Below are 15,332 nucleotides of genomic sequence, written 5' to 3' on the forward strand. Positions count from 1 at the left end.
AAAATACCTCCTCCCACCCCACTCTCCTGCTGGTAATAGCTTATCTAAAGTGATCACTCTCCTTACAATGTGTATGATAATCAAGTTGGGCCATTTCCAGCACAAATCCAGGTTTTCTCACCCCCCCCCCCCCCGCCCACACACACAAACCCACTCTCCTGCTGGTAATAGCTTATCTAAAGTGACCACTCTCCTTACAATGTGTATGATAATCAAGGTGGGCCATTTCCAGCATAAATCCAGGGTTTAACAAGAACTTCTGGGGGGGGGGGGGTAGGAAAAAACAAGGGGAAATAGGTTACCTTGCATAATGACTTAGCCACTCCCAGTCTCTATTCAAGCCTAAGTTAATTGTATCAAATTTACAAATGAATTCCAATTCAACAGTTTCTTGCTGGAGTCTGGATTTGAAGGGTTTTTTTTGTTGTAATATCACAACTTTCATGTCTGTAATCGCGTGACCAGAGAGATTGAAGTGTTCTCCGACTGGTTTATGAATGTTATAATTCTTGACATCTGATTTGTGTCCATTTATTTTTTTACGTAGAGACTGTCCAGTTTGACCAATGTACATGGCAGAGGGGCATTGCTGGCACATGATGGCATATATCACATTGGTGGATGTGCAGGTGAACGAGCCTCTGATAGTGTGGCTGATGTTATTAGGCCCTGTGATGGTGTCCCCTAAATAGATATGTGGGCACAGTTGGCAACGGGCTTTGTTGCAAGGATAGGTTCCTGGGTTAGTGGTTCTGTTGTGTGGTATGTGGTTCCTGGTGAGTATTTGCTTCAGGTTGGGGGGCTGTCTGTAGGCAAGGACTGACCTGTCTCCCAAGATTTGTGAGAGTGTTGGGTCATCCTTCAGGATAGGTTGTAGATCCTTAATAATGCGTTGGAGGGGTTTTAGTTGGGGGCTGAAGGTGACGGCCAGTGGCGTTCTGTTATTTTCTTTGTTAGGCCTGTCCTGAAGTAGGAGACTTCTGGGAACTCTTCTGGCTCTATCAATCTGTTTCTTCACTTCGCAGGTGGGTATTGTAGTTGTAAGAATGCTTGATAGAGCTCTTGTAGGTCTTTGTCTCTGTCTGAGGGGTTGGAGCAAATGCGGTTGTATCGCAGAGCTTGGCTGTAGACGATGGATCATGTGGTGTGGTCAGGGTGAAAGCTGGAGTCATATAGGTAGGAATAGCGGTCAGTAGGTTTCCGGTATAGGGTGGTGTTTATGTGACCATCGCTTATTAGCACTGTAGTGTCCAGGAAGTGGATCTCTTCTGTGGACTGGACCAGGCTGAGGTTGATGGTGGGATGGAAATTGTTGAAATCCTGGTGGAATTCCTCAAGGGCTTCTTTTCCATGGGTCCAGATGATGAAGATGTCATCAATATAGCACAAGTAGAGTAGGGGCGTTAGGGGATGAGAGCTGAGGAAGCGTTGTTCTAAGTCAGCCATAAAAATGTTGGCATACTGTGGGGCCATGCAGGTACCCATAGCAGTGCCGCTGATCTGAAGGTATACATTGTCCCCAAATGTAAAATAGTTATGGGTAAGGACAAAGTCACAAAGTTCAGCTACCAGGTTAGCCGTGACATTATCGGGGACAGTGTTCTTGACGGCTTGTAGTCCATCTTTTTGTGGAATGTTGGTGTAGAGGGCTTCTCCATCCATAGTGGCCAGGATGGTGTTATCAAGAAGATCACCGATGGATTGTAGTTTCCCCAGGAAGTCAGTGGTGTCTCGAAGGTAGCTGGGAGTGCTGGTAGCGTAGGGCCTGAGGAGGGAGTCTACATAGCCAGACAATTCTGCTGTCAGGGTGCCAATGCCTGAGATGATGGGGCGCCCAGGATTTCCAGGTTTATGGATCTTGGGTAATAGATAGAATATCCCAGGTCGGGGTTCCAGAGGTGTGTCTGTGCGGATTTGATCTTGTGCTTTTTCAGGGAGTTTCTTGAGGAAATGCTATAGTTTCTTTTGGTAACTCTCAGTGGGATCAGAGGGTAATGGCTTGTAGAAAGTGGTGTTGGAGAGCTGCCGAGCAGCCTCTTGTTCATATTCCGACCTATTCATGATGACAACAGCACCTCCTTTGTCAGCCTTTTTGATTATGATGTCAGAATTGTTTCTGAGGCTGTGGATGGCATTGTGTTCTGCACGGCTGAGGTTATGGGGCAAGTGATGCTGCTTTTCCACAATTTCAACTCATGCACGTCGGCGGAAGCACTCTATGTAGAAGTCCAGTCTGCTGTTTCGACCTTCAGGAGGAGTCCACCTAGAATCCTTCTTTTTGTAGTGTTGGTAGGGAGGTCTCTGTGGATTAGTATGTCGTTCAGAGGTATGTTGGAAATATTCCTTGAGTCAGAGACATCAAAAATAGTATTCTGGGTCACCACAGAACTGTATCATGTTCGTGGGGGTGGAGGGGCAGAAGGAGAGGCCCCGAGATAGGACAGCTGCTTCTGCTGGGCTGAGAGTATAGTTGGATAGGTTAACAATATTGCTGGGTGGGTTGAGGGAACCATTGCTGTGGCCCCTTGTGGCATGTAGTAGTTTAGAAAGTTTAGTGTCCTTTTTCTTTTGTAGAGAAGCAAAATGTGTGTTGTAAATGGCTTGTCTAGTTTTTGTAAAGTCCAGCCACGAGGAAGTTTGTGTGGAAGGTTGGTTTTTTATGAGAGTATCCATTTTGGAGAGCTCATTCTTAATCTTTCCCTGTTTGCTGTAGAGGATGTTGATCAGGTGATTCCGCAGTTTCTTTGAGAGCGTGTGGCACAAGCTGTCAGCATAGTCTGTGTGGTATGTAGATTGTAATGGACTTTTTACCTTCAGTCCTTTTGGTGCGATGTCCATCTGTTTGCATTTGGAAAGGAAGATGATGTCTGTCTGTATCTGTACAAGTTTTTTCATGCAGTTGATAGATTTCCACTCCATACGGCTAAATGCAGGGCCTTGCATAATGATAGGTTTCAGAGTAACAGTACAAGGCAGAGTAATGCCCCTCTGCCATGTACATTGGTCAAACTGGACAGTCTCTACGTAAAAGAATAAATGGACACAAATCAGATGTCAAGAATTATAACATTCATAAACCAGTCGGAGAACACTTCAATCTCTCTGGTCACGCGATTACAGACATGAAAGTTGTGATATTACAACAAAAGAAAACTTCAAATCCAGACTCCAGCGAGAAACTGTTGAATTGGAATTCATTTGCAAATTTGATACAATTAACTTAGGCTTGAATAGAGACTGGGAGTGGCTAAGTCATTATGCAAGGTAACCTATTTCCCCTTGTTTTTTTCTATCCCCCCCCCCCCCCCCCGACGTTCTTGTTAAACCCTGGATTTGTACTGGAAATGGCCCACCTTGATTATCATACACATTGTAAGGAGAGTGGTCACTTTAGATAAGCTATTACCAGCAGGAGAGTGGGTTTGTGTGTGGGGGGGTGAGGGTGAGAAAACCTGGATTTGTGCTGGAAATGGCCCAACTTGATTATCATACACATTGTAAGGAGAGTGATCACTTTAGATAAGCTATTACCAGCAGGAGAGTGGGGTGGGAGGAGGTATTTTTTCATGCTTTGTGTGTATATAAAAAGATCTTCTACACTTTCCACAGTATGCATCCGATGAAGTGAGCTGTAGCTCACAAAAGTTTATGCTCAAATAAATTGGTTAGTCTCTAAGGTGCCACAAGTACTCCTTTTCTTTTTAAAATTCCAAGGTTTGCATTAATTTTTTGTGGGTTTTTCTTGTTGTAAATCTTGAATGACAAGCATTTAAAATATTGTACAGCCAAACAATACAGTGTATGTTTAAAACTTTTCATGTATAAAGCCTTCAAGCTCTGCTCTCTTGTAATCTTAGGAATCCTTGATCAACAAATAAGGGACAGATTGTGACCATTTCCTCTGCCAGAGTTCAAGGGGAGGGCTTCACCAAGAGTGGTCACCGTTGCAGCACTTGTGTTCCCCAGAACACAAGAAGCACATAAGCAACAGAATCTACAAAAAGGCTTTTGATGGAAGCGCAGTACTGCCCAGATCTGCATCAGCCAGCAGAGCTGACTGGCTCTGGACAGTAGTGCATATTATATCTTCTTAAGGAGAAGAGCAGCTGCTGTATTCCCTAGGAGCTCTGTTAGATACTCTGCTTCCCTGAGACTCAGTGGTCGCACTGGGGTTGATTGACTCCTCACTGCCCGTGGTTCACAATTGTGTATTAATAGCACCATCTGGCTCTGAACCTTCATACTGTTACTGTAAAGCTGAATGCAAGTTCATTCTCTTTATAAAAATGTTGCTGTTCTTTCCAGGTCTATAAAGCAGAAGGAAATACCATTAAGTGACCATTAAATGTATGACCTGTAATTTTATAGACTGGAACATGGTCTTTCTAGGTAATTGGTTGCACAAAGAGGCAATAGGTGACATATTTCTGAAACTCTTTCTCTTTTAGCTGACTGTGGGGGACCATTTGAACTCTGGGAACCAAATACTACATTCAGCTCTACAAATTTCCCGAACAACTACCCACACAAAGCTTCCTGTAAGTCTCCTCTCCCCCAGATCTTAGGGGAGGATTAGTACAATAAAAATGGAAATAGATTATAGGAACTATGTGCTATGAGGAAGAAGAACCCTTGCTGTATAATTGGATAACTGTTAATTGAGAGCCGTGTTGGCAACTTGCCAGGAGGCTGAGGTACTGGATGTTAGCTAGCTGATAAATTGTGAAGAAGATTGCATCCACTCTCAGTTCTGGTGCACACACCACAGCAATATGGGAGCTGTCATTTTTGTAGTCTGTCTAAAAGCAGTGAGGGTAGCAACAGGCCACACTGGAGAACTCTGTCAACTTGCTGTATGTGGCCTGCAGGCAGCGTTTTAATCGTACCTCCTATAAAATAATTAATTTTAAAATATTTTATGTGGAAGAACATTTATGTGTATTTTGTAAGTGGTTTTGATTGGAGATTCTCCTCTCGCAGTGGTGTAAATCAGGAGTTACTCCACCGAAGTTAATGGAGGTAAAACTGGTGTAAGTCAGAAGAAAATGAGGCCACGATGTTTTGATAATGTACAATATTTGCTGCTGATGCTTGAAGTGAAGAAGAAAGCACTGTTGTTGCTTTTCAATTAAATTTAAATTTTGTTCAGTTGTTGTAGGAGAGCTGTGTGAATTCTCTGGTGTGCTAATCACATGAAATCAAATCCTGTTTTGTTTTGGGGTTTTTTGGTCACATTAAGGTATGGTATCCTACTTTCAGACACTAATTCCGCAAGATACTTAATCACGTGGCCTTACTTTAAGCATGTGCAGTAGTCACACTGAGGTCACTGATAGTGAGGCCATGGTTAAAGTTAGGTATGGGCTTAATTACCTTGTTGAATTGGGTCTTAGTATGGGATCCAAGACGTTCTGAGCATTGCATGGTTCTCAGAAAAAGATTGCCAGTTACATCCTACTTATGCTGCTCTATATGTCCTTGAGCAATTCTGGTCACGAGTTCTCACTTTGTGGAGAAAGAGTACATGTAATCTTTTTTTGTTCGTTTGTTTTCTGTCAAACAAATCTTTCCCTTCAATACACCCAAAGCTGCAAAGGCTTTTTCCATAGAAGGAGCATAATTGGAATGACCAGACCTATGCCATCTGATTCTCTTAATTAAATAATGCTGATACTATTGCACCGAATTTAAGTGACAAGAAAGATCATTTGGAATTAGGCCCCTAAATATCTTTAAAAATATGACCCTTAGTAACTGATGAAAATAGGATTTAGGCTTCTTAATCACTGAGGTGCTTTCGAAAATTTTACCCAAGATCTTTTTCCTTATGGCCTGTCAAAATGCAAATACTATTGTAAATATAAAGCATGTGGGTTTTTTTTGTTTGTTTGTTTTTATTTGTTTTTAATTGGAGTTGTTTTCTAGGTGTGTGGTATTTAAATGCTGGAAAAGGAAAAAACATTCAGCTTCATTTTCAATATTTTGAGCTGGAAAATATCTATGATGTCGTTGAAATCAGAGATGGAAGAGGAGCGGATTCCTTGTTTTTAGGCAAGTACCACATATTGAATTATATGATGAATGAAATCAGGGACAATTTTAGCAATCTGATCAACATGATGGAAAAGGAATTAGGTGTCTCTAATTTTATCTGTATTTTGGGATGATCCATGATACTTGGGAGTTAAATTAAATATATCCTCATGCCTTCTGATTATGTGATCCTGTCAAGACTTATGCACATGCTTAACTTTCCACACAGGAGTACTCCCATTGTAGCTCAGCACACGTGTAAGTGTTGACAGGATCAAGGCTTATGTTGCTATATTAATGTGTCAGGTTTGGAAAATTTACCTTCCTTGTTATAAATACTGCAAGGATGTGGGAGGCTTGGGAAATAATTACTACCCATATGTTGCTGTTGCTATCTCTCAATTTGAAGATGTAATACCTTTCATCCTACGGCATCCCAAAACATCTGACAATCCATCTAACACATCACTGCAATGTACTTATCTTTTCCTTGAGAATAGCTGTCTATACTGGACGAAACCCTGTTCCAGATGTCTTCTCCACCACTAACCAGATGACAGTGCTCTTCATTACTGACAAATTCGGAACTCAGAAAGGATTTCTTGCAAATTTCACTTCTGGTTATAATCTTGGCATGCCTCGTGAGTAAAGTTCACTATCTGTTGGATTTAAACAGACACAATTACGCTCTAACAAAGTTAAGATTGTAGAAAAAGTTATATGAAATTGGGAACAGCAAAAGCAGCACGCAGCACATCAGTCTAAACTTTGGAGTATCTGATCATAAACAGCTGTTGTCACTGTAACATCATTTAAACAGGTTTCAGAGTAGCAGCCGTGTTAGTCTGTATCTGCAAAAAGAAAAGGAGGACTTGTGGCACCTTAGAGACTAACAAATTTATTTGAGCACAAATACAGCATCACTTTACTTGATGAAGTGAGCTGTAGCTCACGAAAGCTTGTGCTCAAATAAATTTGTTAGTCTCTAAGGTGCCACAAGTCCTCCTTTTCTTTTATCATTTAAACAGAATAATAAGTTTAGCCAAATTCTGCACTGTCTAGAACTCTGTGCAGTACCACTGGATTTAGGGCAGAATTTGACTCAGTATTGTCAAGTTTACAATATTTTTTTTTAATAAAAATAAATATATGGAAAGTTACCAGCATGTATTAATTATGTTCATGCCCAATAATCAGAATAGCTCTTTGTGAGTCATTTTGGTGCATCATGGGCTGTATTTAGGAAGCTTTTATAAAATATTTAATGTGGACCTGATAAATAAGAACAGATTAGTACACAGTAACTATGGGCCAGATTTTGAAAGGTATTTAGGTGCTTAACAGTGCAAATAGGTGCCTACGGACTTCTGAAAATCTCCTAACTGCCACTTCAAACGTGTCTAGGTGCCTAACTTCCATTGAAATCAATGGGAGTTTGGTGCTTAGGCACTTTTGAAAATCCTATGTGGTGCCTATCTATATTTTAAGGTGCCTTTAAAAATCCAGGTCTTTTTGTTTACTGGGAATGGGCAAATAACTGCTCTTCCCAAAAGTGGTTCAAAAGATTTTGGCAGTGAGCAGCAGCTGAGCTATTTTGAAAATTTGGCCCTAATTGTGGGTGCTGAACACTTGAAAATCTGATCCAAAGAACTTTTGGAAACCTGGCCCATTGTGTGTATAATGTGTATAATTGTTTTAATCAATATTGTGTCAAAGGTCAGACGTGTTTGTATGACTCTCCTTGATTATTATATCCCTTATTTTACCAAAAGACAAAACAATGGATTCCCCTTAAACAGAGAGATAAAATTTCAGCTACAGTAGCCAGAAAGGCAAAGTAAACTGAAGTAAACACGCTTGTCAATAGACTAGGCATTTTTTTCCATTTCCTTGCTCCCTAATTTAATCTGTAAGCAATGCAATTAAAAAAAATTATATTAACTAGAGAAAACAAATGGTGCTGTATATTCTGAAGGAATGTAACCTTTTTCTGTTATGTAGTAGACTGAACTAGATTACACTTAGCTTGGTGCATGCATCCTTTCTTCCTATCCCCTCCATTCCCCCACAATACTTCTCCCCAAACAAAATTTTTTTTAAAGTGACTCATGATTTTGGGTGCCTCCGGATTTGGGTGCCCAATTTTTGAGATGCCTTAAAGAAGCCTGATTTATGGAAAGCGCAGAGCACCCAGTACCCAAAATCTCTAGTCCCTTTTGAAAACTGTCCTAAATCCATTGAAGTCAATGGGACTTTTGGCATTGACTTCAGTGGGACCAGAATGTCACCCATGGTCCATGTTCCTTTCTCACCCCTCAGACGTGTATCGTATTTAATAATTGAACACCAGTAACTAAACAGTATTAACAATAACTCTAAGAGATGTTACCATGTAGTTGTTTCCATTTAACTTCTTTGTATAAATTTTAAAAACCCATGTGTTTCCATAACAATAAGATACCAGTGAAGAGCCCCTGCTCATTTCATCACTGGATTCACAGTTTTGTCCCTTCAGTCAGGTTGGATGATCTGCGTGATTAGTCTTACTCTCTGATTATGGTTTTGTTTCCTTCACTGACCAAATCTTTCTGTAGAACCCTGTGGACCCAATGATTATCAGTGTGGAAGTGGGGAATGTATACCCCTTGCTAACCTTTGCGACAAACAATGGCAGTGTAAAGATGGCTCTGATGAAGCAGAGTGTGGTAAGTGTTTGTTTTCCTCTTACCCAAAGAGCACTACATGTATTTTCAATAATGATAATTTCTTTTCTTTTTATTTTATTACTTTTTTATTGAAGGAAACAACCATTCAAGAAAGAACAAATGTAAAGAGGCAGAACCTCTGCAGATGTAAATTGACATAGCTCCGTTTACTTCAATGGAGCTGTGCCAAATTACACAAGCTGAAGGTCTGACTTGAAGTCAGAGAGAGAGAACAAAGTGAGTCATTCTGTGACATTGCATCTGAATGGGCAAATATCCCTGTGAAAGCAGGGAGTGTCCTCAACACTTTAAGGTGTAGACTACTTAAAATGCCAGGAGAATATTCTTTTTCAGTTGTACAGTTAGTTCTACCACAGTAAGCAGGCAGATTTCTCTTCTAAGAAAACCAGTCTGACTGCTGGTTACTGCAACGTAATTACTGCTTGTAAACCTCTGCTCCCAAGCCTGACCCACAGAGCTTGCCTAGCCTCTGTCTCATACAGGTGTTGGAGCAGCATTATGACTGCTTTTCACAGCTGCTCACATGTGCAGGTTACCATGACAACAAGAGCAACAGCTCCTGACATGCTACCATCAGTGAAGATAATAAAAAATTAAAGGCACAGTACATAGTTTTGTTTCACGTAAAATGGAAATAATAGCTCCCAAATGACCATTTATATGCAAAAACTATGTTAAAATCATGTTGCGTCTGGCAAAAAATTAAATTGATATTTCTGACAAAGTGCTGTAGACCACAAATGGTAACACTTAAGGCAGGCTTTTAGACTCAGATACACATTTTGTTGCCTTTGGTTGGTTTAAGGAAGACTTCTAGGGCCAAGATATGACCATAGACATGTGCTGGCAGCTCCCATTGACTTAAACTAGAACTGTGTGCATGCATCCAAAAGCAGAATTTGACTCTTTCCATTATTTCATTGTGTTCTTTTTGAGTGTGAGAATGTCGTTGTCTTTTTTTTTTTCTAATTTCATAAAATAAACTGACCTGCAGCCTCCACCTACAGGAAAAGCTGTGAACATAATTATGTAGCTAAGAACAGCTGGAAAAGGTTTTCAACCATTTATATTGCAGATTTAAAATATGCATAAAGCAGTCATTTCCTGTCCTGTTATTATGTACTTGATCCCAAAGAGATGTTTTTGGCACAGATTGCTTTACACCTTCTATTGAGTTAGACCTCTAAGGCTGAGTGAGCTGTTACCAAAACAAAACAATCCCCCCTCCCCACCGCCCCAAGAACTGGCCTTATCCTCAGTCTAAGCCTCAAAAGGAAGTGAAAAGTCAACTAGCCCCCATTTAGTCCCCAAAATTTTTCCTAATTTTCCTGAAACCCATTTCAAGATCTCATCAGCTGTGGCAATCAAGCTAAACTAACTGCCATCTTCAAATACTCTAGTTCCTGGGGCTTCTCGAGGATCATAGAAAAGTCAACATATTCCAAAGCCTTTCTCATCTAGAGAAGCTTATTAATATATTGAAGATTGAGAGTAGCAGTTGTTTGGGTCCCAGTATCAGAACTCCCTTCATCCCTTACCAAAATAGGAGAATCTGTTAAGAGTCATGCGTGAATCAGGGATTACAGGGGCTTGTTGGAGATGGGGGAAAGGGAATTGTAGTTCATGTGAAGATAAAGAATTTCAAGGGGATATTCAAGGGGAAGAGAGGAAGAGAGTCAAAAGAAAGGCAGAAAGTTCTAACTGAGACCGAAGAGAGGGAAAGGGAGCTCTCCCAGTGAAGATGCCTCTAATGTTTTCTGGGCTTATCCAAGAGTCCTGATGTTTTAGGTTTGCCAGTCACTAGTTACAATACATCATCTCTGCCTTGCAATGATATATTTCGCCAATATGAATACCAGAAGGATCATACTCTACTAACTGCATACTGAAGAAGACATTCTCAAAGCTCTGCTGTGTGATGTTTTAGATACAGCCAGTCAGGAATATTTAGCAGATTTTTTTTTTAATGGAAAATGTGGTTTCTACACAATCAGAAATTTTCACCGGAAAATGTTGATTTTGTGGGGAGAAAAATGTTTGTTTTTCCACTGGGAAAACTGAAATGTAATGGTTCATTTCAGGTCAGGCTGACAATAATTTTTCATCGCCTGAGCTGCAGCAGTGCCTGCCCAGAGTCATAGTTCGGAGTCTTCATGCTGTTCTTCTCCACTAGGGGCAAGGTTGCTTAAACAGATTACAGCTCCAGTGAGCCTCCACAGCAACCCATGGAGATGCAGTTTCATGTTGAACAAAACCAAAATGAAGCATTTCAGCATTTCCAGATTGAATATTTTTTTTAACTTTTTGCTCTGTGAAAAAATCTGACATTACAACTTTTAGTCCCAATTAACAATGAAAGCAAATGTTGAAATATCAGAATTTCTCACAGGATGAAAATTCCAGTTTTCAGTCAGCTCTGGTTTTAACTTAATCTCCAATTGGTTTTCATGAAAATTGAGTAGCTAAATCATTGTACAATAGTTTGAAAAAGGGGATGATACTGGCCAGGAAGGGGCCTTGGATAGAGTGGTTGGAGCATTTGCTGCTTCAGCACATCAACTCAATAGCTTCCATTGACAAGATTCCTAAGATTCCCTTGGCTGTAAACTAAAACTCTGTCCCATGTCAGAAATGCCAGAGGAAGTGGCAGTAGCATGCCCTTTTTCCTGTTGGGTTGTGTCACCTCCGCGGCACAGGGTTCCTCATTGCTGCTAGGCTGTGTAATTTACACTTTCTTCTGCCAGCACTAGTGAATCTGGCTTGCTGTCTGTTATATTTCCAGTATTGTAAGCCTAGCTGCCAATCCATGTGTCTGTTTTTTGGTCCACAGTGCGTCTGTTTAATGGTTCGCTAAGCATCAATGGATTGGTACAGTTCAGGATTGAGAATAATTGGTCTACAGTATGTGCAGATTACTGGAGTGAGCAGATTCTAAACAAAGTTTGTCAGCTGCTAGGACTAGGGTAAGTAATGTTGTGTGTTGTCTTTGTCAGCACCTCATTTATGCATCTATTGCATATGAAACATATTTGTTCTTCTCTAGGTGGTTTGAACAACTTCAGGATTGTCCAAAAAAGGAAGCATGCACATATCTGTGGAGCAGGGATTGGCAACCTTTGGCCCATGGCCCGCGCCACTTTCCGCAGCCCCCTTTGTCCTGGAGTGGCAAACCGCAGCCAGTGGGAGCTGCGATCACCCGAACCTGCGGATGCGGCTGGTAAAAATACTGGCCTGGCTCGCCAGGGGGCTTACCCTGGTGGGCCGTGGGCCAAAGGTTGCCGATCCCTGCTGTGGAGCATGACAATGATATATATTTAAAAGACTATCCTTTGGATTTCCAAGTTCTAGCTGGATATAAAATGCTGGAAAAACTAAAATACTGCCAGAGAGGCTGTCTCCATGTTGTCAGTTTCTCACCTCACCAAAACCAGGAAATCCAGAAATCTCATGAGAGAGCCTTTTTTTTTCATGAGATTTCCAGCCTGATGCCCAAATCTCTGTGGTATGGGAAAGTTTCTAACTATTATATATAGCACTTTCTTGAAATGAACCTCCTGTGGCTTGATCATTCCAATATTCTTTATTGCATCTGTCAAAAAATGTAACATTTTTATGCCCACTTCCAACTGGGGAAAAGGAACCAGCTCTTATATATTTAATCAAAGAAACTTAAAATATGTTATAGGTATTGGTAAATTTTCCTAAAGTCCCATGAGAGTTCATGTAGTATGTTGCCAGACATTAGAAAGAGTTCTCTGAAAAAAAGGTAGGTTAAATTTATTTTAAGCAGTTTAATGTGTAAGAACGCCAGGGAAAAAATTGAGTCATCTTCCTAAGATCTTTCTGGAAAGCCACAGATGAAAAAAATAAAGACTCCTGCTTCTATTTTTGTCTTTCAAGTCACTTCCAACTTATTTCACTTGATAAGTTGAAAAATAAAGTTTTTTAAGTTGGTCCTCCAAGTCACTACCTTCTGTACCCACTAAAATCTCTTTTTAAATTGCATTTTATTTGTTTGAGGCTTTCTCCAAGGTTCTTTCAGCATTAGTCTTTCTTCAAATGGGAAGGATCAGTCCTAATAATATTACTTGGCATTTGCACCGTGCTTTTTAGCTCAGGTCAAATCCTTCTGCAGTGCTTACTCAGGAGTGGGAGCACTCCTCTTCCTGGCCTCCAAGTGGTGGAGGGTCCTGCCGTTGTATCCTGTCCCCTACTTCTCCAGGTTCCTCTCTTATCTTCTGTAACGAAGGGATGGGCAAAATATTAGTCCCCATTATCAAAATATTGGCTCTTCATCCTCCTTACTTCCCAAGAGCTATCACAGAACCCCAAAAACTCCAGTGTCCATTTGTAATATACCAGTGTTCTGTGCAATAATGGCCCATCTTACTGCATTGCACTTCTTTATGGTCATTTGGATATGTAATGGCAGCTCTTCAGAACATTTGAAAACAGATCATATTTGATTGAGGTTTAAGGCCAAATTCTTTGCCAATTTAAATCCATTGACTTCATTGTGCCAGCAGGAAATCTGGCCTCTTATCTGCTGGGAAATAGCTTCTAAATTCTAAATATAAAGACATCTTGAAATTTTATGATTTGTGAAAAAAAATGTGAACATTCATCCTACTTTGATCAGCTATAGAGCTGTTAAAAAAAAGTCAAAATTGGAAATTGTAATGAAAACGTGAAGAATTTTTCACGAAAATTTGTACTGTGACCTGACCAGCTCTAGAAGTATCTAATATTGTACTTTAAAAAAAAAGCAAAAAAAAAAGCACCCTATGGCTAGAGAGGTTTTGCAAAAGCCACTGTTTTGGCTGGGGATGACCCACAGAAACAGCAACAATGTAGTTTATATGATCTGGCTCTGGCTGTCACTTGGCAGAGGTGAACAAGAAAAGCAGTGCTAATTTCAGCTACATTAGAAAAACTGGGGAATAAGGGACAAAGAGGGGGAATAATACCCTAAATGGAAGAAGGCAGTCAGTAGAGAAATAAAATACTTATTTTTAAATGTTGAAAGAGATATTGTAAAAAAGGGGATATATAAAAATGTAAACTCAATAGTGCAGCAGGGAGCGAAGAGAGGAGCCAGCAGCAGCTCCTCTTCTAAAGCAGGAACATCTTTTAAAAGAGTAAGCTTCAGCAATCAAGGTCCACAGGGAAATTTGGTTTCTTCCCACATCAACTTATTGCCTGAAGGAAAAAGACCAACCACCGATGAAAATAGAAAAGTCTGGCCTTCCCACAGTCGCAAAGAGGAGTAAGTCAGAGGCCTGAGTGTTCTTACATCCAACTCCCTTGATAGTGACCTGAGGACAGTTTTTGTCTGGCATCAAACTTACAAGGGAAAAGAAGTTGAGCTTTCTTATCCCTCTATGTATGACTTAATTAACTTCCTCTGTCACCTTGCTGTTTGAGAAGTTAGAAGATGGTCTCCTGAACTCTATTCTTACTCTTTAAAGAGACCTACTGTAGCATAGTAAACTGAACTCAGGTAAACTCTGACCTCCCCGTCAAAGCTGTGTGTGGGTCCTGCTGCTGGGAAAATACTTCAGTAAAGTGGCCTGGGCAGATTGAATAATAAAATCAAAGAAATTGGAGATGTATAAGACCTATTAGGTCATTTTGTCCATCCTCCTGCCAGTGCCAAATTGCTCCCTTTAGTATATTTTCTGTTACTTTGTCCAGTTTCGTATTATGACAAAAGGGTATTCCCCCCATTTCCTTAGTGAAACTATTCCACAGTCTATCATAATTCATGGCCTATGTTCTCCTTTTCTTCATTTCATCCAAGAAGAGGATCTGTTCAGTGCTGCTGCCATAAAATGGAGACACAAACAAAATTTGGCCTATATAGCCCAGTGACTCTAAAATTAAATATGGCTTAAATCAGTGGTACCTGAGATTCTCTGTGTGGTAAGATCCTGAATGCATTTGTCATAAACATACAGCTAAGGGTACCATAAAATCCCTCCTTTACCTTTAAAGGGTTAATCAGTTCCATTAACCTTGTTGGCACCTGACCAGAAGGACCAATGGGGAAAGAAGATACTTTCAAATCTTGGTGGGGGGCGGGGTGTTTGGGCTCTTTGTTGTTCTCTCCAAGACAAAGAGAGAGACCAAGCAAGTAATCCAGCTCCTACTGAATGATACATCTAAAATTACAGAAATAGTAAGTAATAGCAAGGAAATGCGTTAGACTATCTTTTGTTTTAGCTTGTGAATTTTCCCTATGCTAAGAGGAAGGTTTATTCCTGTTTTTTGTAACTTTAAAGTTTTGCCTAGAGGGGAATCCTCTGTGTTTTTAAATCTTATTGCCCTGTAAAATTACCTTCCATCCTGATTTTACAGAGGTGCTTCTTTTACTTTTTTCTTTGTAATAAATTTCTGTTTTTCAGAATCTGATTGGGATTTTTAGTGTCCTAAAAACCCAAGGGTCTGGTCTGTGCTCACCTTGTTTACTCTCAAGCCTCCCCAGGAAAGGGGGTGAAGAGGCTTGGGGGATATTTTGGGGAAACAGGAACTCCAAGTGGTCCTTTTCCTAAATCTTTGTCTAACTCACTTGGT

At 40.4% G+C, this 15,332-nt stretch overlaps 1 protein-coding gene across 1 annotated transcript in view; it reads left to right on the top strand.

The window, feature by feature from the left end:
• The window catches only part of TMPRSS15 (transmembrane serine protease 15), a 90,361-nt gene that overhangs the window by 52,731 nt on the left and 22,298 nt on the right, over positions 1–15,332 (top strand). Inside the window, exons 14-18 of the mRNA XM_048838360.2 lie at positions 4,449–4,538; positions 5,926–6,051; positions 6,534–6,674; positions 8,628–8,738; positions 11,590–11,722. Of these exons, the coding sequence (XP_048694317.2) occupies positions 4,449–4,538; positions 5,926–6,051; positions 6,534–6,674; positions 8,628–8,738; positions 11,590–11,722 (601 nt within the window). The remainder of the gene's footprint in view (positions 1–4,448; positions 4,539–5,925; positions 6,052–6,533; positions 6,675–8,627; positions 8,739–11,589; positions 11,723–15,332) is intronic.

The sequence above is a fragment of the Caretta caretta genome, chromosome 1, assembly GCF_965140235.1.
Source record: "Caretta caretta isolate rCarCar2 chromosome 1, rCarCar1.hap1, whole genome shotgun sequence".
In the NCBI taxonomy this organism is placed as follows: Eukaryota; Metazoa; Chordata; order Testudines; family Cheloniidae; genus Caretta; species Caretta caretta.